The 25,201-nt window shown below is 45.1% G+C and overlaps 1 protein-coding gene across 3 annotated transcripts in view; it reads right to left on the bottom strand.

Moving 5' to 3' along the window:
- Positions 1 to 617: 617 nt before the first annotated feature.
- The window catches only part of b3galt1b (UDP-Gal:betaGlcNAc beta 1,3-galactosyltransferase, polypeptide 1b), a 150,572-nt gene continuing 125,988 nt past the window's right edge, over positions 618 to 25,201 (bottom strand). For 2 of the 3 annotated variants that reach the window (XM_072473741.1, XM_072473725.1), the window contains one exon: positions 618 to 8,000. In XM_072473741.1, coding sequence (XP_072329842.1) covers positions 6,841 to 7,821 — 981 coding nt within the window. In that variant the 5' untranslated portion in view covers positions 7,822 to 8,000 and the 3' untranslated portion in view covers positions 618 to 6,840. Of the gene's footprint in view, positions 8,001 to 20,907; positions 21,102 to 25,201 lie in introns of all 3 variants that reach the window. The other variant, XM_072473732.1, reaches the window with a different exon arrangement.

Here is a 25,201-nt window from a genome sequence, read left to right on the forward strand (position 1 = left end):
CACTCTGTAGATGTTCATCAGTGGAAAGAGGCGGAGTGTGAGAGCCTTGTGCCTTTTATAGTGAGATACCACCCCAGAGTGTCCTGTTCTCTGTGTTCATTATATCTGAACTGTCTGTATATCATTATCTGCATATCTGAATATCATGACAGATACCTGGGATAACTACTCTTGGAGATTCCCCTCCAAGTCACTCACCATCCAGACTTGGAAATATATCGCTGTTCTTCCACTGCCACTGGGCGAAAATCCTGTAATTTCCTCCCCAACAGCACTATGGATGTATCTACACCTCAGGGACGGCAGTCGTTCAAGAAGGCTACTCACCACCACCTTCTGAAGGGCAACTATAGATGGGTAATAAATGTTGGTCTAGCCAGCGACACCCACATACCGTAATTTTTTTTATTTTAAATTGTGAACTATGAATCTGGAATGACCTATTTTATTTTGGCTATGGGTGTCTTCACGCTTAGGGCAGTTTTCCCATTATTATGCCCAACAACTCCATTTTAACTCCGTTATGGCTCTTTTTACACCAGGTTGAGATTGTTAAAAACTTCTCTTCATCCCTGTAATGTTGTATATTGTGCAACTAAAAACACCCTGATTCATAGTGAAACCAGTAATAAACAAATACTTCATTTAATTGTGTTCTTTGATTACAAGCAACACATATAGAACTGTTTTTTTTAAAAAAGTCAGTAGACTTGACTAATATACATTGGAGGCAAAATCAAAAACAAAAGATCAAAAAATACTAGTTGTACAGAAAATAAATGCAGCCGTCAACTTCACTGTAACTGGCATTCCATAGTGTCTTCTGGCTCATTTTATAAAACTGCTGCAAATTGGTATATAAACATATAAAGATTTGGCTTTTTGAAGTGACATTACCCATAGCATAGTATTTCATTTGATATGCAACACTATTACAAAGTTCCTAAACATTTATGCATTGTAGCTATGTTACTTGAGTTGGATGGAGAGCAGGGCAGACAATTATTATGTAGCAAATCATTTCCTCAGAGTTGTGCGTCAGACCTGGAACTATGAGCATGGATGTTATTGTGCTGATGTGCTATTATTGATGGGCTGATATCAAATTTCTCTTGCCACAATCTTAATTGCAATATTTATCTATTTTATTTCAAATGGGCCAATAGCTTTGCTAAAATAGCACAGAGAGGAATTTAATTTTTAAAAAACCATATTAAGCGTTTGCACAATAACACTACTTAGTCATTTCCAGGCTATAACTTCATCGATATGTTTAGCGGATTACCTAAACTGTAGATATCTACAGATTCTTCTGTTAATTGAATTGGGATGCTTTCACATCTGGGAATGAAAGCAACACTCTGAACACCCTGTTAAAATACAGGAAGGCATATAAATCAACTTGAAGAGTGGGTGGATAAATGACAAATTAAATTCAATATAGAGGTATGTGGGAGGTTTATTTGGTTGAATCAAGTAAGAAGCTATATGCAGCAGATTAGAAAAGGGATCTGTGAATAAAGATACATGAATTGCTAAAATTATAAAATTGATAAGGCCATAAAGTGCCAAGATTCAATTCTCGAGGATTAGAATGCAGGAGCAGAGAGGTATATTACATTTATATAGAGCCTTCCACCACATTTGTCGTATTGTGCGCAGTTCTCAGCTCCATACCTTAAGCACTGTAGGCAGAGCAAGAAATATTTGTAAGGGTTCTATTGGATTCGAGATGATGCAATAATCAGGAACATAAGAGGAGACCTGATAGACATCTTTAAAATGACGAATGGGTTTAATAATGTGCTCAGGTTGATTCTGTTTCTATTTGTAATTCACTTTCAATATGTGCCCTCTCGTTGCCGATCCTTTTACGAGCGGGGACAGTTTCTCCCCATCTACTCTGACCAGTTTCATCATGACTTTGAACATCTCTATCAAATCTCCTTTCAGCCTTCGTCTCTCCAATGTGAACAATCCCAACCTCAACAAATCCTCAGAACAGAATTTTCTCATCCCTGGAACCAGTCTTAAAAACCTCTTTTGCAATCTCTCCAATGTGTTGACAACCTTCCTCTGGCACCCAGGGCTGTTTGCAATGCACCAGCTGAGGTCTAACTAGTGTCTTGCATAGGCTCAGCATGACCTCTTGCCCTTGTACTCTATCCCGCTATTAATAAAGCTCAGAGGTCCCTCTGCTCTTGCACCCCCTTAAGAATTGTACCTCTTATTTAATTCTGTCTCCATTTCCAATGCACCCCTCATACTTCTACACATTGAACTTCAGCGGCCAACTTTCTACCCATTCCATCAACTTGTTTATGGCCAAGTTTTATATCATCTACAAACTTTGAAATTGTTGCCTTCACACCAAGATCTAGATCATTAATATATATACACTGACCCCTGGGGAACTCCACTACAAACCTTCCTCCAGCTTGAAAAATATCCATTGACCGTGAGGCTGTTTCCTATTACTCAGCCAATTTTCTATTGACATTGCTACTGTCACTTTTATTCCATGAGCGATGATTTTTCTCACAAGTCCTGTTGGTTGCATTGTATCAAATGCCTTTTGAAAGTCCATGTAGGCCACATCACCAGCTTTACCCTCATTGGCCCTTTCTGTTACGTCTTCAAAAACTTCAGCTAGTTAGTGCCACAGGATTTCTCTTTTGGCAATCCATGCTGACTCTTCCCAATCAAGCCATATATTTCCATGTGACTACTAATTCTGTCCTGAATAATAATTTCTGGAACCTTTACAACCACTGAATTTGAACTGGCTGGTCTGTAATTACTGGGCTTATCCTGACAAACATTTTTGAACAAAGGTGTAATGTCTGCAATTCTCCCGTTCCCAGAGTCTAGGGAAGACTAAAACATTATGGGCAGTCACTAACAGATCAGAAAGAAGTTAGGAGAAATTTCTTTGCACAAGAGAGTGGTAGGATTGCAGAACTCACTGTCACAGGATCTGGTTAGAACATTCACTCATTTAAGGGAAGACTCGGTGGATAGATAAGGGAAAAGGAAATAAAGGGATAAGGGTCAGATGGAATGGGATACTTTGGTGGTGGCTCATGGAATATAGCTTCTGTATTTAGATTCTATGTAAGCTAATAGCTGCAAGTAAATACAGAGGAAAATAAATATCTTCTTCAGCTAAGAAAAAGATGAGCATCTGCTGCATATTTTTTCACTGACATACCCCAGCTTTAAGGTGCAGGGAAAAAGCAGGGAAATGAAATTAGAAAGGATAAGGTCTGGTGTGATACTAGCACCAAAATGGGTATAACAGGCCCAATTTATACCAAAACATTCTATGATTCTGTGATTAAAGATGGCCAAAATTGGGAACAGTAGGCAAAATAAAATCTTTTCTCCAAACTGAAGTTAAAAGTGGTAAATCCATAACTTGAGCATTATTGTAATAAGCACTCAAGATTCTTAAATTGGGAAGTTTTAACATTTTTACTTCTGATTTATTACTTTCACCATCACTTGGTTGTTGTTTAGGACAAGGTCGTTTTTAATTACTTTATTTTAAAAATAAATTTAGAGTACTGAATTTTTCTTTTCCGATTAAGGGGCAAGTTAGCGTGGTCAATCCACCTAACCTGCACATCTTTGGATTGTGGGAGTGAAACCCATGCAGGCACGGGGAGAATGTGCAAACACCACATAGACAGTGACCTGGGGCCAGGATCGAACCCGGGTCCTCAGTGCTGTAGGTAGCAGTGCTAACCACTCTGCCACCCAGAATTACTTTATTTTTATATTATTATTGAACTTTTAAATGTTATTCTTGAGTGCCCTCCCCCTCTCATTTGTAAGCTTCAATTCCCAAGATTTTGCCTCATCATGAATTATGCACGTTTATGCAATATATGAGCCCATAAACTATCAAAGTGTGATATGGGTGTAGCACTCATGCCTCAAGAGATTGATGGCAGGATCAGGGCAAACGGATCTCTTCGATCTCTTGGTAATATTGTTTCTCTTGGTTTTGGAGACAGATGTGAGCATGGAGATAGAAGAGCGAGGAGTGAAATTGGCTAGCTGGGATGCAGGCCAAGGGCATAAATGTTAGGAGAGGTAAATGTGTGACAGGGCTGGGAGCTGCACAAGCTTGCACCAGCCTATGGTGTGCATATAAAGCCATGAACAACACTCGTCCACCTCTCTTAGATACAAAGCTTCAAACTTGTCTTTTGGGTGGTAGCCTCCAGTTATCCCTTTAAGGACCTCTGGCGTGGTTACTCTGAGTTAGCCACAGTATGCATGGTGTGTGCTGTGGTCAGTCGCAAACCAAACCTAAAACAGGAATTAGGCTGTGAATTAAATAAGTACACTCTATTGGACCCAGCAGTTCCTGTTACTCAGCTTGAAAAATGAAGGTTGCATCGTTAGATTTCTAGGCCATGATTTTGTTTGCACTGAAAAATCAACTCCTACCACTCAACAAATGAGGCAATCACTGCCAAGACAAGTTATATAACCAAAGGCACTAAGGGTTAACTAGATACTCATCAACATTTCCTTTAAACCATTGCAGCAATGTATAATCTGCTACTTTGTACTGAAAAACATATCTAGTTTCTCATCTTGCTGTAGATTTGTCATTTTACGTTCTACATCCGCAGTTTACATATGTTTATCCACTTATGCTTGCATTTCTTTTTAGCATTTTAAGAATAAAGCTGGATCATCCCTCCCTCAATTATCTTTTGGCCAATTAAAACACATTACATTTTACAAGCCTTTTCTCATAATGCAAGGCACCATTTCTGAACACGTTATACCATAATTAATCATAATTCCCCCTTAAAGATTAAATATTCATTCTATTTTGTATATTCAGTTTGTTTTTGAAAAACAGTGAGGCTGTCTGCACTCATTATCATGGAGTAAATCAAACAACAATTTCTGGAGTATGCATGTGCGCGGTTAAATGTGGAAATCTGGGATTTGCCGTCTGAATTACTCTGCTTCTCTACGGGCTGTGCTTTAACAGAGCCCCACGGTAGGCATTGAAAGATACAAAATTCCATGACATTGGAGCATTTTGCCATTAGTCATCCATTCAATACACCAGAGAAAGCTAGGGCTGGCGCATTCACGAGCAAGTGAATTTGCAACCGATTTATATATGCCAATCACATCAAAACTCTTCACTAAAACTTTAATTTTAAATTGTGCAGGCTCATCCCCCAGAAATTAATTAGTATTGTCAATTAAAAAAATAGAATTAAAATAAGTATGTGAAGGATTACTTCACCAGAGAATTGAATTTATACAACCTAAATTATAGGTATTAAACAAACCACTTGCAGCCAAATCAACTTTATGTGATTTCTTAAATTTAACACAGAAGAAAACGTTCGGTGGACATTTTCAGTTTGTTTCTCTTTTAAAACAGTGCATAACCATAACAACTCTATTTTACATTTGAGAAAATGAATACTGATTGGAGGCTTACAGTGTTCCGTGAACATATACCATTTTATAACAATCGGTGTTCAGTTAATTCTACATTTGTTCAACTCCAGTTTTTGCATTTGAATCTAATATAGCTCACATGGCAAAAAGATTCACTCAAACTCAAAATCACAATTCAACCACACCTTACTTTGAACACTTTTGATTTCCTGAAATGTTACTGGATGGTTATTTATTGAAACATTAAATCTGCGCTCTCAGTTTTGGACAGCTTGATAGAGGAGACAATAATGGTATAATATTGGTAGCGTATTCAATTCTTCTCGCTTTTGTATGCGCAAACACATAAGTGTCTCTTATGTATTTGAATGTCAATTGATAATTTTAATTTCAAGTTTGAATCATTCAAACTGTCCTCAATTTGACATGACAGACCAAACACATGGTCGCACATGTCCGAGTTCTCAGCTAAACCATAAATAAATTGTCAGCACAATTTTAATGTTGGTCAAAGTTAATGCGCTCAATATTTATAGACAATATAACTATTAAAATTACTCAATTGTCTGATACCCAATTCACACTTAAAAAGACATTTGTTTTCACACTATTTACGATAACTAAATATGTCACTAAAACCAAATGTATTGAAGTACAAACTTTTTATTTACCGTATCAAATTATAATCTGATATATTTTAGCAGAACTATACCCAGTACCTGCTGTAAGGCAGGTATGGCAATGCATTCAAGGTAACCAGATGCAGCCTTCTTAAAAAAAATGGTAATGCCTATCATAATGAAAGAAAGAAATATTATGAAGCTAGCAGATCACACTGCACTGGATGATTTGACCAGTGCCACTTTATTTGTGTTCTGTAATCCTAAACTAAACTGTACCTTTTATCCATCTTTTCTGGTCTGTGTTTTACTTATTTGATCTAATTTATACGAAATACTTAAATACCAAAAGGCAAATTTAAGTTGAAAATCTTGCACATTCCCCTTAAGCAAGTAACACAATTATATAAGCAATAAATGTATAATAAATATCACTTTTAGCAATTGTACTGTCAATTCCTTGATACCTTATATGTCAATACACAATCAATTTTGAATGAACTAAAACATACACCTATTTTACTCAAAATATACAGTCGTACAAACAAGTGCATTTCAATTAATTACTGTTTATGATAGTAATTGTAGTCATTAACTTAGCTTAAACTATTCAATATTTATACCTGTGACAGTGGGTGCCATAATGAGCAGTTTAAGCTACATTTCTGACACAAAAAATGTTCACTACCTTTCATAGTGAATTAACACAGATTGTTGATTGGAGATTGAGTGGTAAGTAGAAGTTTTTGTAAATCAATTATATGTTATTTTAGTATGCTTAGCATCGAAGATGTTTTTTGCTTGACATCTCATTCCAAATCCTCTGCATTTCTTCAGGCGATATCTGGTGCACTGTAATTAGTCTACGATACCTGCACAGGCTGTATGAAACCTTCCAATGATTGAAACCACTATTCTGAAAGGGATGAATACCAAGTTTCCGCAGGCATAGTCCAACATAGACATCCTCAAGATGCAGCATTCTAGTATGAAGCGATGTCTTGTAAATAGCTTCAGCTACGTCTGTAGAAAATACATACCCTGTGCCTGAACAGAATGGCGGGTAATTGTTGTCAGGGTATAAATCTCTGGACATATACCACTTGCTGCGAATGTCCCTTATAGGTCCTCCATGAATAACATAGCCAGTAAAATACCTTCTCCGGGGCTTTGTGTTTGGCTTGAGTAATTTATAGATCAAATTGTCCATATTAACAAAAATATCGCTATCAGTCTTCATGACATACTTTGCTTTTGAACAGAAGTTGGCGATCCACTTCACACCCATTAAAGTTTTCAGGGTAAGGTTATGGTAAGAATCCAGGAAGTCCTCCACAATTATGTCATGAAAAATCTGACTCTCCTGTTCCACCATCTCATTCAAAACATTGTCCGTGTTTCTTCCAAGCAGAAATAAAGTGATCACTAATATTCCTTTGAAGTTGTTTTCATCTCCCCATGTTTCCCTGATGGCTTGTCGTGCATCAAACTCTTTGTGTGTTGTGCTTACAAGAATCACTAAGAATGGGCTAAATTCCTCACATTTGTTAGGCTCATTAATAAGGTAGTTAAAATTATGTGGATTCAGTGACCGAGTTCGAATGTTAGTAAAGCTGAAATTTTTTCTCTCACTTGCAACACGTGCAAACGAGCTGTGCCCAACGTAAGAGGATGAGGGACGAGTTGCACTGAAGTACCAAAGAGCACTTGCCCAGCAAACAACTGTCAAAATATATAAACATGAGACCTTTGATGCCATGTTGATGTTCCCTTTATGTTACATCATGTCACATATGAGACAACATTGCTGCAGAATCAAATAGTTGATTTTTGAGGCTTTTGCCATTGTTCTCATGAAAATTCCACAATTCTGTCAGAGCAGAAATCCTTGTTGATTCTCTGTACAGTCACTCTTTTCATGGCTTGTTGGCATTGTTTCTGGAAAAAATGTAAAAAAAAATTAATATGCAACTTTACAACACAGCCAGCTAGAAACTAATGGCACTGCTGTGTAAGTTCCATAATTCAGTTCAAACACTTTTTTGAAATGTTAGACAGCATTTTGAAGATTGTACTGTGAACAGCAAACTAAACTGTTGAATTCCTTCCCAGTACCAAAGAGAAGAATGTTCCCTCCACAAGCGAGTTCCAAAGTCTTACCTAGATGCAGTACAGGATAGTATTAATCCAGTTAATATCCTGTAACTTAAGTCAGGGCTAATGTGCTCTCTTAGACTAGTCTGACCATCCAATGGAATTGGACAGAAAATGTCCAGGTTAGTTTCCCTGTATGACCTTTCCTTTTATTTTTTGTTGGCCTCTCCCACAAGATTCTGTAGTTCTGGTTGGGTGGCGAATTATATGTATTGTGATGCAGAACGTGAGACAGGCTGGATTGATATTTCCTATTTATTATTTTCATATGTTCATATATTACTATATATCACTACCTTTTCAGTAGTGTATCCTTGCTATTCAGAAATTGTCTCCATTTCGTATTTACAATACGTGTTAAAATAATCAGCTCCAGTGTAAATGAAAGTTCCTGTTGTTCTTAGATTTTTGTTGAAGAATGAACTACATGATAAATACTTTGCCTGTGGGATGTAAAACAGGTCGACAATTCATTATCACTCATTTCACACGAGTGCACAAAGTCAAAATCTACCTAAAAATGTTATAAAAAGTCGCCTCACTAATCATACAAGGACAAAGAAACTTGTTCCAAATAAGCAAATAAACAACTTGCATTGATACAGTACTTTTAATGACCGCAGGACAACCCAAAGTGGTTTACAGCCAACTTAGGAGTTATAGTCACTACTTGCTAGTGCCAGCAAGCACAGAAGCCAATGTGGAAACTGTAATTATAATAATCTTTATTATTGTCACAAGTAGGCATACATTAACAATGCAATGAAGTTACTGTGAAAATCTCCTAGTCGCCACATTCCGGCGCCTATTGTCCTAGGGAGAATTCACAATGCCCAATTCACCTAACAAGCACGTCTTTCGGGACTTGTGGGAGGAATCCGGAGCACCCGGAGGAAACTCACACAGACACGGGGAGAACGTGTAGACTCCGCATAAACAGTGACCCAAGCCGGGAATCGAACCGGGGTCCCTGGCGCTGTGAAGCAACAGTGCTAATCACTGTTCTACCGTGCCACCGAGGAAGGAATCAGAGATAACCTCTACTCTTCTTTGAATAGTATGGGATCTTTCACATTTACATGAGCAGGCAGATGGATCCTTTGCTTAATGTCCCATCTGCAAAATGGTGGCACTGCTGAAAGTGCAGTATCCCCTCATTAATGCACAGATATATCATCCAAATGTCCTTAAGGTTGATTCTTTTTTTGTTTCCATTTTAATCAATGAATTCTCATCCCATGTCTGTACATATTTCATTGTATATTATTTTATATTTATTCATTAAAGATCCATTCAGCTTCCCTGAACACTTACAGGTTATTTGCCCAAAACCATCTAAATGTTGTTTATACCTTTTAAACTGGCCAAGTAGTTGGGTATATGATTGAATTTTATAAGGCTTTTCCCCCTTATTTTGTGAATTGTGAAATCGACACAGGATAGTCAGTTATTCAGGCAAAACTTTTTCCATTTTTCATCTATTTTTGATCACTAAGTCAATTTTCAGTATCGAGGTGATATATTGACTGCCGGGAAGTTCCTGCTGCAACAGATGTTACACCTTTGACAGTGTGAGCTACAATAACTTGCACAGTGATATTTTATTTTTTTAATAAGCTGTTAAATGTTGACATCATTGTGTCACCAATTCTTTAATTGTCTTTTCCATTTATAAACCTGGGAATGAGATAAACTGCCCTTTACCAGAATAAGATGTCCTTTACGTGATGATTCATTTTCATTTCTGTCAATAAATCTATTTTACAATGCATATGTAACCTCTATGAGTAAATGGGTACTATTATATTGTTCCAGGCCGGGCCAGCCCAACTTTTTATTTTAGGTTTTTTCCCTGGGAATTTTCTCGGTTTCCTGCTATTCGAAAGGTGTTAACTACTTGCTGACATAAGGTTAATCTTCTGGTATCTCGCCCAACTGCTGACAATTAGGAGGTGATTCTCTGGCCATGTTGCAACTGGTGCAAATCCCGTTCTGTCGGGTGAACAATGGAAGTGCCCCAAAATGGGATTTGCGCCGGATGCCAAACAGTTTCCGATGCTTCCGCTTGCACCTGCCGGCGTGACCAGGATCTCGCCTAGAAAGGGCGAGAACCTGATCACACCTCATTTGCATTCATTTCAATCTCATTAGCGAGGCTAATGTTGAACGCAGTGGGCTCCCGGGAATCACCCACCTCCCCAGCGAGAGGTCACGCAGGCATCATCCAGCACTGCTCCACGAAAGCGGCAATCAGGCTTCATGGATTCTGAGTGGGAGCAAGGAGGTTAGGACCCCACTCTCTACTTATGTTCAGACAGCACAAGGGCACAGAAATTGCAGGCCAGGTGCTTTGGGGGAGTTCTTCAAGAGAGCTGGAGGTTGGGGGCCTGGAGGGGGCTAGGTCAGGGATGGCCTCTGGGCTGTGGGGGAACTTTCGTCTGTGAAGCCTTGAAGCCAATTTTATTTCATGTGAACACCCATAACAGGACAAACCATAGCTGTATCCTGTCTGTCCTAAATTCTACCCTCAGGACAGAAACATGCTAAAGCTTGTCTCTTGGGGAAGCATTCCATTCTCCATGACGTTTTTACTGAATCACAGAAAAATACAATGCAGAAAAGGCCCTTTGGCACCGCCACATGAAAGACACCTGGGGCGGGATTCCCCGGTCACCGACGGCGAAATCGCGTTCGGCGATCGACCGGAGAGTCACCGTTTGCGGCGAAATCAGGGGCGGCGCCACTTTTTCAATGCTCTGCCTCCTCAGAAACGGCATACTCAAAGAGTACACCGCACGTCGTATGGATGGCCTCAGGATGTCACCTGAGGCCCTCCCCCGATGCTCCGCCCCCAATGGGCTGAGCTCCCGACGGCATGGGTCACCCATGCTATTTATTTTCATGAACCCGGTGTGGCTGCTGCGGACTGAGCCCAGCGCCAACACAGTCAGGCGGGAGCCGTTCCACATGCAGGGGAGGCTTTAGCGTGGTCTGGGTGGTGGTCCAGGGGTGGCGAGGGAGGTTACTGGGGGACAGTATGTGGCAGGCCGGATCCGCATGCGACCGGCGCAATGTTGCATGGCGCGGCTGCTGCAGGCTACCACTGTGCGCATGCGCGGCCACGGACCAGGCAATTATCCGGCCGTATCCGCAGGTAAAGCCGGATGACAATGGTTGCTAGCCCCCCACCGGACGGAGGATCGGTGCAGCTTTTGCACCATTTTTTCTGGCGTAAAACACCACTGTTCCTCCGCCGGCGTCAGCACCTAGTCTTCAAATCGTGGAATCCAGCCCCTGATCTGCCAATCCTAATCCCATTTGGTAGCACTTGGCCCATAGCCTCGGATGTTAAGGTGTGCCAAGTGCTCATCCAGGTACTTTTTAAAGGCTGTGAGGCAACCCGCTCTACCACCCTCCCACATGGTGCATTCCAGACAGTCACCACCCACTGGGTAAAAGTTTTTTCCTCAAATCCCCCCATCACCTCCCGCCCCTCATCTTGAACTTGTGTCACCTTGTAACCAGCCCTTCAACTAAGGGGAACATCTGCTCCCTATCCACCATGTCCATGCCCCTCATAATCTTATATACCTCGAACAGGTCACCCCTCAGTCTCCTCTGCTCCAGCGAAAACAACCCAAGCCTATCCAACCTCTCTTCATAACTTAAATGTTTCATCCCAGGCAACATCCTCGTGAAACGCCTCTGCACCCGCTCCAGCGCAATCACATCCTTCCTATAATGTGGCGACCAGAACTGCACACAGTACTCCAGCTGTTGCTTCACCAATGTTCTACATAATTCCAACATGACTTCCTTGCTTTTGTAATCTATGCCTCGATTGATAAAGACATGTGTACCATATGCCATTTCACCACCCTATTAACCTGCCCTTCTACCCTCAGAGATTTGTTTACAAAAACGCCAAGGTTTCTTTGTTCCTCAGGACTTCCCAGTGTGGTGCCATTCATTGAATATTTCCTTGTCAAATTGCTCCTTCCAAAGTTCAACACTTCACATTTGTCAGGATTAAATTCCAACTGCCACTTTTCTGCCCATTTGACCATCCTGTCTATATCTTCCTGTAACCCAAGACTCTCCGCCTCATTGTCAACCACCCGACCTATCTTTTTGTCATCCACAAATGTACTGATGATTCTACCTCCCATATAGTCATCTAAATAAATGATGAATAATAGGGGACTGAGCACAGATCCCTCTGGTACACCACTGGACACTGGCTTCCAGTCACTAAAGCAGCCACCTATCATCACCCTCTGTCTGCTACAGTTCAGCCAGCTTTGAATCCACCTCATCAAGTTCCCCTGTATCCCATGTGCATTTGCCTTCTTTATAGTCTCCCACGTGGGAAATTGTCAAATACTTTGCTGAAATCCATGTAAAAAAACAGAAGAACATAAGAACTAGGAGCAGGAGTAGGCCATCTGGCCCCTCGAGCCTGCTCCACCATTCAATGAGATCATGGCTGGTCTTTTATGGACTCAGCTCCACTTTCCGGCCCGAACACCATAACCCTTAATCCCTTTGTCTTTCAAAAAACTATCTATCTTTATCTTAAAAACATTTAATGAAGGAGCCTCAATTGCTTCACTAGGCAAGGAATTCCATAGATTCACAACCCTTTAGGCGAAGAAGTTCCTCCTAAACTCAGTCCTAAATCTACTTCCCCTTATTTTGAGGCTATGCACCCTAGTTCTGCTTTCACCCACCAGTGGAAACAACCTGCCCACATCTACCCTATCTATTCCCTTCATAATTTTATATGTTTCTATAAGATCCCCTCGCATCCTTCTAAATTCCAACGAGTACAGTCCCAGTCTACTCAACCTCTCCTTGTAATCCATCCCTTCAGCTCTGGGATTAACCTAGTGAATCTCCTCTGCACACCCTCCAGCGCCAGTACGTCCTTTCTCAGGTAAGGAGACCAAAACTGAACACAATACTCCAGGTGTGGCCTCATTAACACCGTATACAGTTGTAGCATAACCTCCCTAGTCTTAAACTCCATCCCTCTAGCAATGAAGGACAAAACTTCATTTGCCTTCTTAATCACCTGTTGCACCTGTAAACCAACTTTTTGCGACTCATGCACCAGCACGCCCAGGTCTCTCTGCACAGCAGCATGTTTTAATATTTTATCATTTAAATAATAATCCTTTTTGCTGTTATTCCTACCAAAATAGATAACCTCAGTCAACATTGTATTCCATCTGCCAGACCCTAGTCCATTCACTTAACCATCCAAATCCCTCTGCAGACATCCGGTATCCTCTGCACTTTTTGCTTTACCACTCATCTTAGTGTCGTCTGCAAACTTGGACATATTGCCCTTGGTCCCCAACTCCAAATCATCTATGTAAATTGTGAACAATTGTGGGCCCAACACTGATCCCTGAGGGACACCACAAGCTACTGATTGCCAACCAGAGAAACACCCATTAATCCCCACATTTTGCTTTCTATTAATTAACCAATCCCCTATCCATGCTACTACTTTACCCTTAATGCCATGCATCTTTATCTTATGCAGCAACCTTTTGTGTGGCACCTTGTCAAAAGCTTTCTGGAAATCCAGATATACCACATTGGCTCCCCGTTATCTACCGCACTGGTAATGTCCTCAAAAAATTCCACTAAATTAGTTAGGCATGACCTGCCCTTTATGAACCCATGCTGCGTCTGCCCAATGGGACAATTTCCATCCAAATGCCTCGCTATTTCTTCCCTGATGATAGATTCCAGCATCTTCCCTGCTACCGACGTTTAGCTAACTGGCCTATAACACGCTTTTTGAATTTTAAACTATATCAACTCCACTACCCTCATCTGCACACTTAGTCACATGCTCAAAAAGCTCAATCAATGACCTCCCTCTGACAAAGCCATGCTGACTATTCCTGATAAAACCTTGCCTCTCCAAGTTGAGTTCTCCATTTGTTCCCCCACCACTGACGTGAGACTCACTGGCCTGTCGTTCCCTGGCTTATCCCTACAGCCTATGTTAAATAGTGGGACCACATTTGCGATTCTCCAGTCCTCTGACACCTTCCCCGTGGCCAGAGAAGAATTACAAATTTGGGTCACGGCCCCTGCAATCTCCTCCCTCACCTCCGACAGCAACCTGGGACACAATTCGTCCAGACCTGGAGATTTCTCCACTTTTAAGCCTGTCAACACCTCCAATACCTTGTTCCTCCCTATGACAACTTGCTGAATAACCTCACAGTCTCTCACCCCGATTTCCATATCTGCCTCCTCATTCTCTTGCGTGAAGACAGATGTAAAATATTCATTTAACACCCTACCAATGTCCTCTGGCTCCAACCACAGATTCCCCCCTTGGTCCTGAATGGGTTCCCTGGGTATCCTCTCCCCATTGATATACTTACAGAATATATTTGACTTTCCCCACTTTTACCAGCTAGAGATTTCTTTTATTCCCTCTTTGCTCTCCTAATTACTTTCTTAAGCTCCATCCTGCACTTTCTGTACTCCACTAATGCCTCTGTTGATTTGCTCCCCTTGTACTTATTAAAAGCCTCTCTCTTCCTTTTCATTGTATCCTGAATATCTCTGGTCATCCATAGTTCTTTGGGCTTGTTAGTCCTCCCTATTACCCTAGGGGGAATGTGTTGGGCCTGTACCCTCCCCATTTCCTCTTTCAACACCCCCCACTCCACTTCTGTAGATCTCCTCAACAGTAACTTGTTCCAATCTACCTTGGCCAAATTCTGCCTTATTTTACTAAAGTCTGTTCTCCCCAATCCAAGACCTTTTACTGCAATTTGTCTATTTCCTTGTCCATAACAAACTTAAATTGTACCATGTTGTGGTCGCTATCAAACGCTCCCCCACCATCACATCAACCGCCTGTCCAGCTTCATTCGCCAGAATTACATCTGGCACTGCACCATCCCTTGTTGGACCCTTCACATATTGAGGCAAAATGTTCTCTTGTATACATTTTACAAACTCTGCTCCCTCTAAGCCCTGAACACAATGACTATCCCAGTTAATGTTGGGAAAGTTGAAATCACACACTATAATTACCCTATTATTATTTTTACACACTTCTGCAAATTGCGCACACATTTGTCCCTCAATTTGCCGCTGACTATCTGGGGGTCTATAATAAACACCTAGCAATGTGGCTGTCCATTTTTTATTCCTAAATTCTACTCAAAAGCTTCATTTAACGCCACCCCCCAAGATATCATCTCTCCTTACTGCAGTAATTGACTCCTTAACTAATAGTGCAATGCCTCCCCCTCTTTTGCCCCCTCCCCTATCCCTCTTGAAGTTTCTGTATCCCAGGATGTTGAGCTGCCAATCCTGCCCCTCCCTCAACTAAGTCTCCGTGATGGGTACTATATCATAATTCCATGTTCTACCTGTAATACTCCAGGAATTAAAGGAGAGGCCATCTAGCCTTGTCTTACTCTCCTGAAACTTACCTCCGCTCCCTCTGACTTGATTGCTTTTCTATGTTATGCTTGTCCCCATTCTGCTAACAGTCTGCGTCCCCTCGCCCTGTCGAATTAGTTTAAACTCTTCCCAACAGCACTAGCAAACCCACTAGTGAGGATGTTAGTCCCACTCTGGTTCAGATGTAGACCGTCCCGCGTGTACAGGTGCTACCTTTCCCAGATATGGTCCTAGTGGTCCAGGAGTGTAAAACCCTCCCTCCTGCACCAACTCTTAAGCCACGCATTCATCTGTGCTATTCTCCTATTCCTATACTCACTAGTACGTGGCACTGGGAGCAATCCAGAGATTACAACCCAAATTCCTTTTTAAAAATAAATTTAGAGTACCCAATTATTTTTTTTCCAATTAAGGGGCAATTTAGTGTGGCCAATCCATCTACTCTGCACATCTTTGGGTTGTGGGGGTGAAACTCACAGACACGGGGAGAATGTGCAAATTCCACACAGACAGTGACCCGGGGTCAGGATCAAACCTGGGTCCTCAGCGCTGTAGGCAGCAGTGCTAACCACTGGGCCACCGTGCTGCCCTATGGAATTTCTGATGCAAGACTTCATCCCTCTTTCTACCTATGTCATTGGTACCAACATGTACCACGACCCCTGTCCTTTCACCTTCCCCTTCGGATACCCTGCAGCCATTCAGTGACATACTGGACCCTGGCACCAGGGAGGCAACACACCATCCTAGAGTCACGTTGACAGCCACATTAGCGTCTATCTGTTCCCCTAACAATTGAAATCCCCAACCACGATAGCCCTGCCATTCTTCCCCCTCCTATCTTGCGCAGATCCACCAGCAGTGCCATGAAGTGGCTGCCACACTTTTCTTCTGTATGGCCACTCCACCCCCCCCCCCCCCCCCCCCCCCCCGCCACAGAGGACTCCTGCACTAGCTGCCTACCTCTACTCTGCCTGGTGGTCACTCATGCCCTCTTTGCCTTTTCAATCCTCACTTTCAACGTGACCACCTTACTGAACGTGCTATCCATGACCTGCTCAGCATTGCGGATGCTCCATTGTGAATCCATCCTCAGCTCCAGCTCTGAAATGTGGTTAGCCAGTAGCTGCAGTTGGACACACTTGCTGCACACGTGGCCACCAGGGACAACTGGAACTTCCAATATCTGCCACATAACACAGAGAGGAGCATATCACGGGTACGACTTCTTCTGCCATGACTGTGGTGATGTGCATCAATGTAAATGCATATAGGCTAGCTAGACACTGGAGGGAGCACCAGAAACATCACACACACACTCAACCAATAGATCAGTTAGATAGGACACGACCAATGGTCATTCACGATACACACAGAGGTGACACAACCACAGGAGGGCATTACACCAACCCATATATAAAGGACACCACACACATAATCTGCCTCTTTCCAGTGGAGACAGTCAGTGAGTAGAGGCACAGGGTTGATTCAATATCACTCCCACCACGTGGATTGCAGCAACTGGTTAGTCAGTCTGGGTAGCTAGAGTAGGATTAGCAGTAGTGTCGAACCCGAGTAATAGAAGTGTAAATAGTTTAATAAACGTGTTGAAGTTATCTCCACGTCTGAACCTTCCTTTGTCAAGTGCACCACAAGGAAGCCGCTTATGTTACACCTACAACATAACAAACCAATGACTAGGCCCCTTATTTACTCCCTTTTTTTAATGAAAGATTAAGCTATATAAGTTAAAGTAATCAATTAATTAGTTTTTTTTTAACTCTTTTTTTGCCTGCCTTTGGTTTAGAGAACCTTCTAGTAAGTAATTTACTGGAATTAGTAATTTAGGAAGTAATTAATTAGGTTTAATTATTTTAACAATGTTTTAGTTTCAAGTTGAGTGCAGATTCCCTACTAGCCAATCAAGTCACCGCTTTCTGGCGACGTCACATTTTTTCGAATTTATTTGATCTCAGATCAGTTATTCTGTTTACTCACAGGTGTCCGGAACTCCTCTCGCCGACTCTACTCCCCAGAGGCACCGGTGTCTGGAACACTTCTCTCTGACTATGCTCCCTGGAGACTTACCAGTCAGTTCTCTCCCTTGTAGCTTCAGCTGCCAGTTTCTCCCAGTTCCACCTAACTCCCTGTTTCCACCCAACTTCAAATGCACTTTCACTCAGCCAAAGCAGCACTACCAGTTTGTACATTCTTGTTTAAAGTCCATTTTACTCGCCATTGACTGTGACAAGGCTCTTGTTTGACAGCTGAAGGCTATCTCAAAGAAGGGATTAACTTTGTTACTTGTGGTAGCACTTGACGATCCATAAACTCTGAAGTGCTTCCTCAAAAGAGCAGGTGCCCAGTCTGAGAACAATCCAGACTGGGTGTCTTGCAACCTCTGATACCTGAACAATGTGCCTGCACTGTATATGCATTATCACCAATAAGGCAGCTGGCAACACTCAGACATTAAAGTGCAGGGATCCCTCACTGAGGACCGTCCTGCGGTCAATGTTTAAATCTCTGGATTAGCGCCAGAGGGCTAAGCACAATCTCCTTTGTATTGCTGTCAACGGCCTGGGTTTCAGGGCTCCCGATCTTGGCAGGAGTGAGTATGCAGAGCGACGATTGCCAGCACAAGTGGCTCGCTGGATGTCACTCAGAGAAAGAAGGTGGGATGGTCACATTAAGGGCCGGGGAGGGTTGCCATCATTGGTTTAAAGTCACAGGTCATGCAGGGGCTGCCCAGCTGCATTGAGTGTGATGGCATGACAGCATTAAGATTGCGGGTTGTCCAAGCCTGAGTATCCACCGTGCATAGTTGTATCTCACGTCTTTGCCTCTGATAGTCCTCGTGCCCTCTCAACAGTTCAGTAAGTTATGCTCGTCCAACCAACTGACCATGATCATTAATGTTTCACCACTCTCAGCTGCCTCACACTCCAAGTTTGGGTCAGGGGAAGAATCCAAGAATCCCTCATCGGCAAGGAATGAGGGTCACGGGCCAAGCAATGTGCATTGCCGCACCGACCAAATGATGGCACTGGTGGATTCAGGAGCCATCAGGTTCACATGGGCGTCCATGTGCTGGAGCACATCAGGAACCCCATAGCAGCTGAAGTGAATGGGCTGAACCGCCGAACGGAACCATGGCCGTCAATGAGGGGCCATGGGGCAGTGATCGTGGCTGTTGAGGCGATGATATGTAATGGGCAGCAGATATCTGAGGTGGCTCAGGATGTCGGGCAAGGTGACGGGTGGTCAGCCTCCCAGATTATAAGGACAAGGGGTTCTGGGTGGAACCCAGTTCTCCTTTCCGAACCCAATCCCCCTTCCCCGAACCCAGTTCTCCCTCGCCCAAGAGTCTATTTGACATCACATCAGGGTGATGGGCCTGCGATGGCTGTGTCAGCCGATCACTATTAAAGGCAGAAGCGTGATGACCACGTGCTGTGAGGAAAACTGTGGTGCTCCTCAGGTTCTGGTTATGGCTGACTCTTGTCTTCCTGCTGACAGCGCACTGACTCCTGGCCTCATGCCTGCATGTGGGCCGGGGACACTTTCATTTGGACCTGAGTAGGGGCAAGTCTGTGTCTGGTGAATGATGGGCTTTCATTCCAGGATGTCCATCACTGTGGGTTTCATGGCCTCTCACTGGTGGTGTCTCTTGGGGGGACCTGTAGGAGGATCCGAGTCCAGATGTGGAGAATGGCCCACCCTGTTGGAAAGTGTTAAATGACAGAGGCATTGCATGTTTCAGATGTGACATATTTTATTGTGACAATTATCCATTCCCTAACTATGATTACTAACCTCACACCTGGCCACTCTGTTCTCCTTTCATTTCTTAATCTTTCGTAGTCTTGTGCTATATTAAGGTGTCTCCCCAGGATACACATCAGAGATGGAAGTGGCCTGCTGCCTTCCATGCCCTGTGGCCTTTGATGCTCTTAGTGGTCATCCTCTGGAGAACCTGGACCTAGAGGGCCCTGGCCGACTTAGAGATGTCACTGGTGTCCCCGTGCCACCCTGTTCTGCCTGATGCCCCGAAGAACACCGGTGTCAGGAAGGGGAGGAATCAGAAGAGCTGGAGACTACCTAAGCCTCCTTGGTGGAAGGCCCTGGGATAGAATCCAGCACTTCCAGCTCCTGCAGGGTGCCCCTGGGATACGCCATGGGATGGATGAGCGACTGGAATGAGCTCCAGAGGCCTTCCGAGTCATTTGGAGGTCCATCATTGTCTGCAGCATGGTGAAGAAGCCCTCAGAGATGGTCCTCTGTGATTGAACCAAGCTCTTGAGTGCTTCAGTAATGTCTACCTGTGTGGGCAGCACAGTGGCGCAATGGGTTGGTACTGCGGCCTCACGATGCTGAGGTCACAGGTTCGATCCCGGCTCTCGGTCACTGTCCGTGTGAAGTTTGCACATTCTCCCCGTGTTTGCGTGGGTTTCGCCCCCACAACCCAAAGATATGCAGGATAGGTGGATTGGCCACGCTAAATTGCCCCTTAATTGGAAAAGATGAATTGGGTACTCTAAAATTTTTTAAAAACGCAATGTCTACCTGTGTCTGGGACATGTCTGTCAGTGACTGGGACATGCTGTCATGGCCCTCAGCCATGGTTGTCACAGACTGAGCAATGCCTCAGCACTCTTGGCTCGGACATCAGGCCCCAAGCTTTCCACTGTGGTTGCCACCCTTGCAGTGTTGGCCTGGGTGCCACACCATGTCAGCACCATTTCCTGCATTTGAAGCCTTTGGGATGTCTCCAATCAGTCTTGTAATTGCAGGAATGTCACTAAAACCCGCTCCTGGATTTCACGGCTCTGCCTTTGCATCTCCAGCAGCTCAGGGAGAAACTTCACCAGAGGCTCGGCATCTGGCTGGGGGCCAGCTGACTCCTGGGATCCAGCAGATCTCTGACTGCCCTCTCCCTTGGAAGTCCCTGCCTCCACCTGATGTGCATCAGCAGTTGTGTGGTGCTCACCAGATAGTGACCCAGAAACCTGTCTGCTAATCTTGCCCACCAAGACATGTGTCTCTGCGCTGGTGGAAGGTGTGGGTGAAAGCCGTGTCGAATAGCCAGTGTCCTCCTCAGGGCTCTCCTCTGAGGTGTTGTCTTGGGCGGTGGGGGAGATACGACTCCAGAAAGCCCGGCCTCATCAGATGGTGATTCTGCGAGGCAATGGACATGTCGCCAACGAAAGGGAAAGATTAATTTTGTGGGGCATCAACAACTCACTTGAGACAGGTCTTCTGGATGAAGGGAGAGTGGATCCTCCCTTCCCTGGTGCAGGCCACCCTCGTTGTCAGTCACTGCTCTCTCCTTGGCCACCCCCGTGAGCTCCAGTGCCCTTTCATCATTGGGGGTGAGGGCTTGCAACAAGGGGGAATCCCCCACCCCCGCCCTGCCCTATCGTTGTGCGTTATCCTCTCCTGCAGGGACAAAAAGAGGACATTGTGAGCCGATCTTCTGGCTGGGCAGCTGTCTACAGCAGGAGGCATGTGTGGGCAATGTGCCTAGGCAGAAGGGGGTTGTGAAGAGTTGCTGGGGCAGGGGAGGGGGTGGTTCTGGGGAAGATACTGGGAGGTCGAGTGTTGGCAGGGTGCGAGGTGGCTGTGAGTGGATTAAGGGGGAGTATCCAGGAGTGGCAGGTGAGACGAATGCCAGGAAGAGACGAGCTTGTCATACATCTTCTTCCGACATTGGTGTCGGTCTCCTTGTCATGCTGCTGTCACTAACTGCAGTTACCACTGTATCCCAGGTGGGATTAATCACATTGCTATGGGAGTACCTCCCCACTCGGGGGTATGATTAACCCTGCCTCTACTCCACAGCGTCCAGAAACCTGCCCAGGTCTGTATCCATAAAGCAGGTATCCAAGGTGCCATCCTCCTGGTTTGACTGGGAGTGAATGCTGAGGCACTGTTTAAATGCAGCTCCCACTTGTTAGCAATAAACAGCAGAGCTCCAAGTGGAGCGAATCTGACGCCTGGAGACTCTGGCTCGGGGTAATTCATGTGGATTGAGATCTGGATTGCGCCCACCACCCAGCGGGAATTGTGGCCTTGATTGGGGTGTTAGCAATTTATTTGATCAAGGGGATATCAGGAAAGACCTTTTTCAGAGAAGGAGGCACATTACAAGGGGAAGCAACAGAGGACCAGCAGGGGTATGCCATGACTGCATCCACTCATCCCAACGGAGGTGATGGTGCTTCACATCAAGGGACAAGCAGCAATAAAATGTGTAGGGCTGGATTCTCCGCTTGAGAGACTATCTGTGGGATTCTCTGTCAGCGGGAACCGCCGCCCAGCCGGCAGCGCACTAACGCTCGGTTGTTTCCCGAGGAATGGGGTGGCCAGCAATGGGAAACCCCATTGGCCGCCTGTGGGACGGAGAATCCGCCCGATGTCCTCCCGTCGGAGCGGAATGGAAAGTGTTTTACGATCCCCTCAGGGTCATAAAGCGGGATGCAATTCCATATTCCTTGATATGCAAATATATGCATGGAGTGGAATCCAAGAGATTCCCAGAGAAACCCGCTATTGGGCCGCCATCTGGAGTGGGCAGCCTGATAGTGAGGATCTGCGGCTGCCCTCGTTCCGCCCCTTCCCCACCCCCACCCCCCAGGGACTCCTGTCATAGGGAGCCACTCTCAGGGACCCCTGTGATAGGGAGGCGTCACACAGGAACCCCTGTAATAGGGGGACCCACACAGGGACTCCTGTAATACGAAGATTCCCCCACAGGGACCCTTGCAATAAGAACACCCCCATACAAATACTTTTAATTGGGAGACCGTCCCTGTGGGAGGCCTCCCTGTTACAGGGGTCCCTGAGGGGGGTCTTCCTATTAGTGTCCCTGTGGGAGGGCTTTGTGGAGGGGGTTTAGTACAGAAGGCATGTGCATTGTTCGGGGAGTGGGGGGGGGATCTCGGGTGGGCTTGGATGGTATCTACCAGCATAGTCCTGGTGCAGTGCACCTTGTGGTGCGCCAAGGCAGAGCCAAGCTGGTAGAGACCACAAGTGACCTGCGCCCATGTGATTCCTGGCCGTAGGGGTTGGAGAATCAGGGAGACCAAAGCATAGGCCGAGGGGCCCGCTAAATATGACCCATTTGGATTTATTTACATTTCCCCCACTGGCATGCATCATAGACCTTGTTCACGCCGCCAGCAGGGGTGTTGGGGCATCGCATTCGGATTGGTACCCGCCGCCAATCCCAATTACCCCAATTCTCTGTCCCATTGGGGAACTCATTCCGGGCATCTTGGGACAAAGAATCCCGCCCGTAGTGTCTGGTGCAGTTGACAGCACTGACGATGACAAAGAGTTACAGCCTTATGCCTTTCTTCAACTCCCTATTCATCCTCATCCTGAGAGCTGCCATAAACTGACAGCTGTAGTTGTGTGATCAGAACCGCCTGCTTCACTCCGAAATGTCCCTTCCCCTACCCCAACTCTCCCCTCTCCTTTGGTGTTTTCAGATCTGCTGCTTAGAAAGCCTCAACACAGCCAGGTGAAAGACAGAGCAAGCCCAGATCACAAGTGAAGAAGCACTGTACTTGACCTCACAATTCAAGACACCAACTCAGTTACTGGTACTGCATGCAGTTTCTGCATGTAGCATGGAAGTTAATTTAAGTGTCATCAGGCAGCAAAGGGCTGTAGCCAGGACGGGCGTAAGGTTAACGTCTGTGCCAGCTCCCTGGAGGACATGGGCAAAACGCTAGTTTTGCTGCATGGAACTCCGGTGAGGACTCCAGTGGGTCAACAAGGAGCAGAAGGTTGATGAAGCTTCACACTGAGCTGCTTGTTATGTGGGGAGGCCTCCAGGCACCATCAAGGGTCACAGAGGTGTGACGTGACAGAGGGTTTTATCCATCCTTTGCATCATAGTGCCATTAGTGGTGGTCAATTCCATGATTATACTTGCTGACCTGACCTCAATGGAGTTCTGGTGGTTGCTGCCTGATTCTCTGCTTCTGCACAGGTAGGACCACCCAACATTTCAGTGTTATCATAGAATCTCAGGCTGAGGTTATGAGATCTGTTTGGTGCCATTAAAGCCCAGCTTGCTCCCATGCAAACTCAGGCTGTTGTCAATTTTGCTGCAGTTCCCAGGGCTCAAAAGGAGTCTGTAGGTTCTCAGAGCAGTCCAGCAATCTATCATTAAATTGGGGAGGTGCTAACCCGGGGGCCGGTGGTGGCATTGTGGAGGACAAACCCACTTTCCTCCCACAGGATGACCAAAGACACTGCGTAGGACCGATGACACAGAATCGTGGCCGCTGCCAGGATAGGGGCTTTTACCAAGATGAAGGTCTTGACATGGTCGAACATGAACTGTAGATTTATTGAATGGAAGCCTTTGTGTTCCTGTGGCACTTCCTATTGACATGGGGAGGCCTACAGATCCTCATGGTTGCAGCCAATGCTGCACTACACCATTAGGTATCCTGCCATCTTGGCAGTCATGGGTGCTTCCATTCTGCTTGAACTAATGAATGAGAACATGATGCAGTCTGGATTTTTCAATCTAATTGAAGAGATACAAAGTTGTGTGGCCTGTTCACGCATGTACCAGATCTCCTGTAGAGAGCACTGTACTGTGGTCAAATCCATGCGTAATGAACGATGGGTGTTATTTGTTCACTGCTGACATGTGGATGTATCTTCTTGTTGCTGTGTCCTCATCATCCTCTCTGATTGGATGGAAAACCTGGATGTGGGCTGCTTAGGAGCATTAACGTACACTTGGGAACATTAACATACAGAGGGATCTGGACGTGCAGGTCCACAGTTCCCTAAAAGTGGCAACACAGGTGGCCAAGGTGATTAAGAAGGCATATGGCATGCTTGCATTCATCATCTGGGGCATTAAATACAAGAGTTGGGAAATCATGGACGGGATTCTCCGCCCTCCCACCGGGCCGGAGAATCGTCGGGGGGTGGCGTGAATCTCGCCCTGCCGCCGGATTCTCTGGCGCCGGTTTTTCGGTGGGGGCAGGAACCGCATCGCGCCGTTGGCAGCGGCCCTCCCGGTGATTCTCCGCTCCGCGATGGGCCGAGTGGCCGCCCGTTTTCGACCAGTCGCGCCGGCTCTGCAGGCGGCCTGTGGAGTCCTCAGGGGCTCAGGGGGTGTGGGGGGATCTGGCCCCGGGGGGGGGGGGGGAGCCCTCACGGTAGCCTGGCCCGCGATCAGGGCCCACCAATCCGCGGGCGGGCCTGTGCCGTGGGGGCACTCTTGCCCTCCGCACTGGCAGGTGTAATGGTCCGCCATGGCCGGCATGGAGACGAACCCGCCTGCGCATGTGCTGGGATGACGCCAGCACACGCTGGCGCTCCCGCGCATGTGCCAACTCGCGTTGGCCAGCGGAGGCGCCAACCCCGCCAGTGCCGGCCTAGCCCCTGAAGGTGCCCGCCTCACTTTCCTCCTTTGAGACACATTTTAAAACTTATCCCTTTGACCAGGCTTTTGGGCACCTGACTTAATATTTCCTTATGTGGCTCGTGTCATATTTTGTTTTATA

This window comes from Scyliorhinus torazame, chromosome 2 (genome assembly GCF_047496885.1).
Source record: "Scyliorhinus torazame isolate Kashiwa2021f chromosome 2, sScyTor2.1, whole genome shotgun sequence".
NCBI classification, from domain to species: domain Eukaryota; kingdom Metazoa; phylum Chordata; class Chondrichthyes; order Carcharhiniformes; family Scyliorhinidae; genus Scyliorhinus; species Scyliorhinus torazame.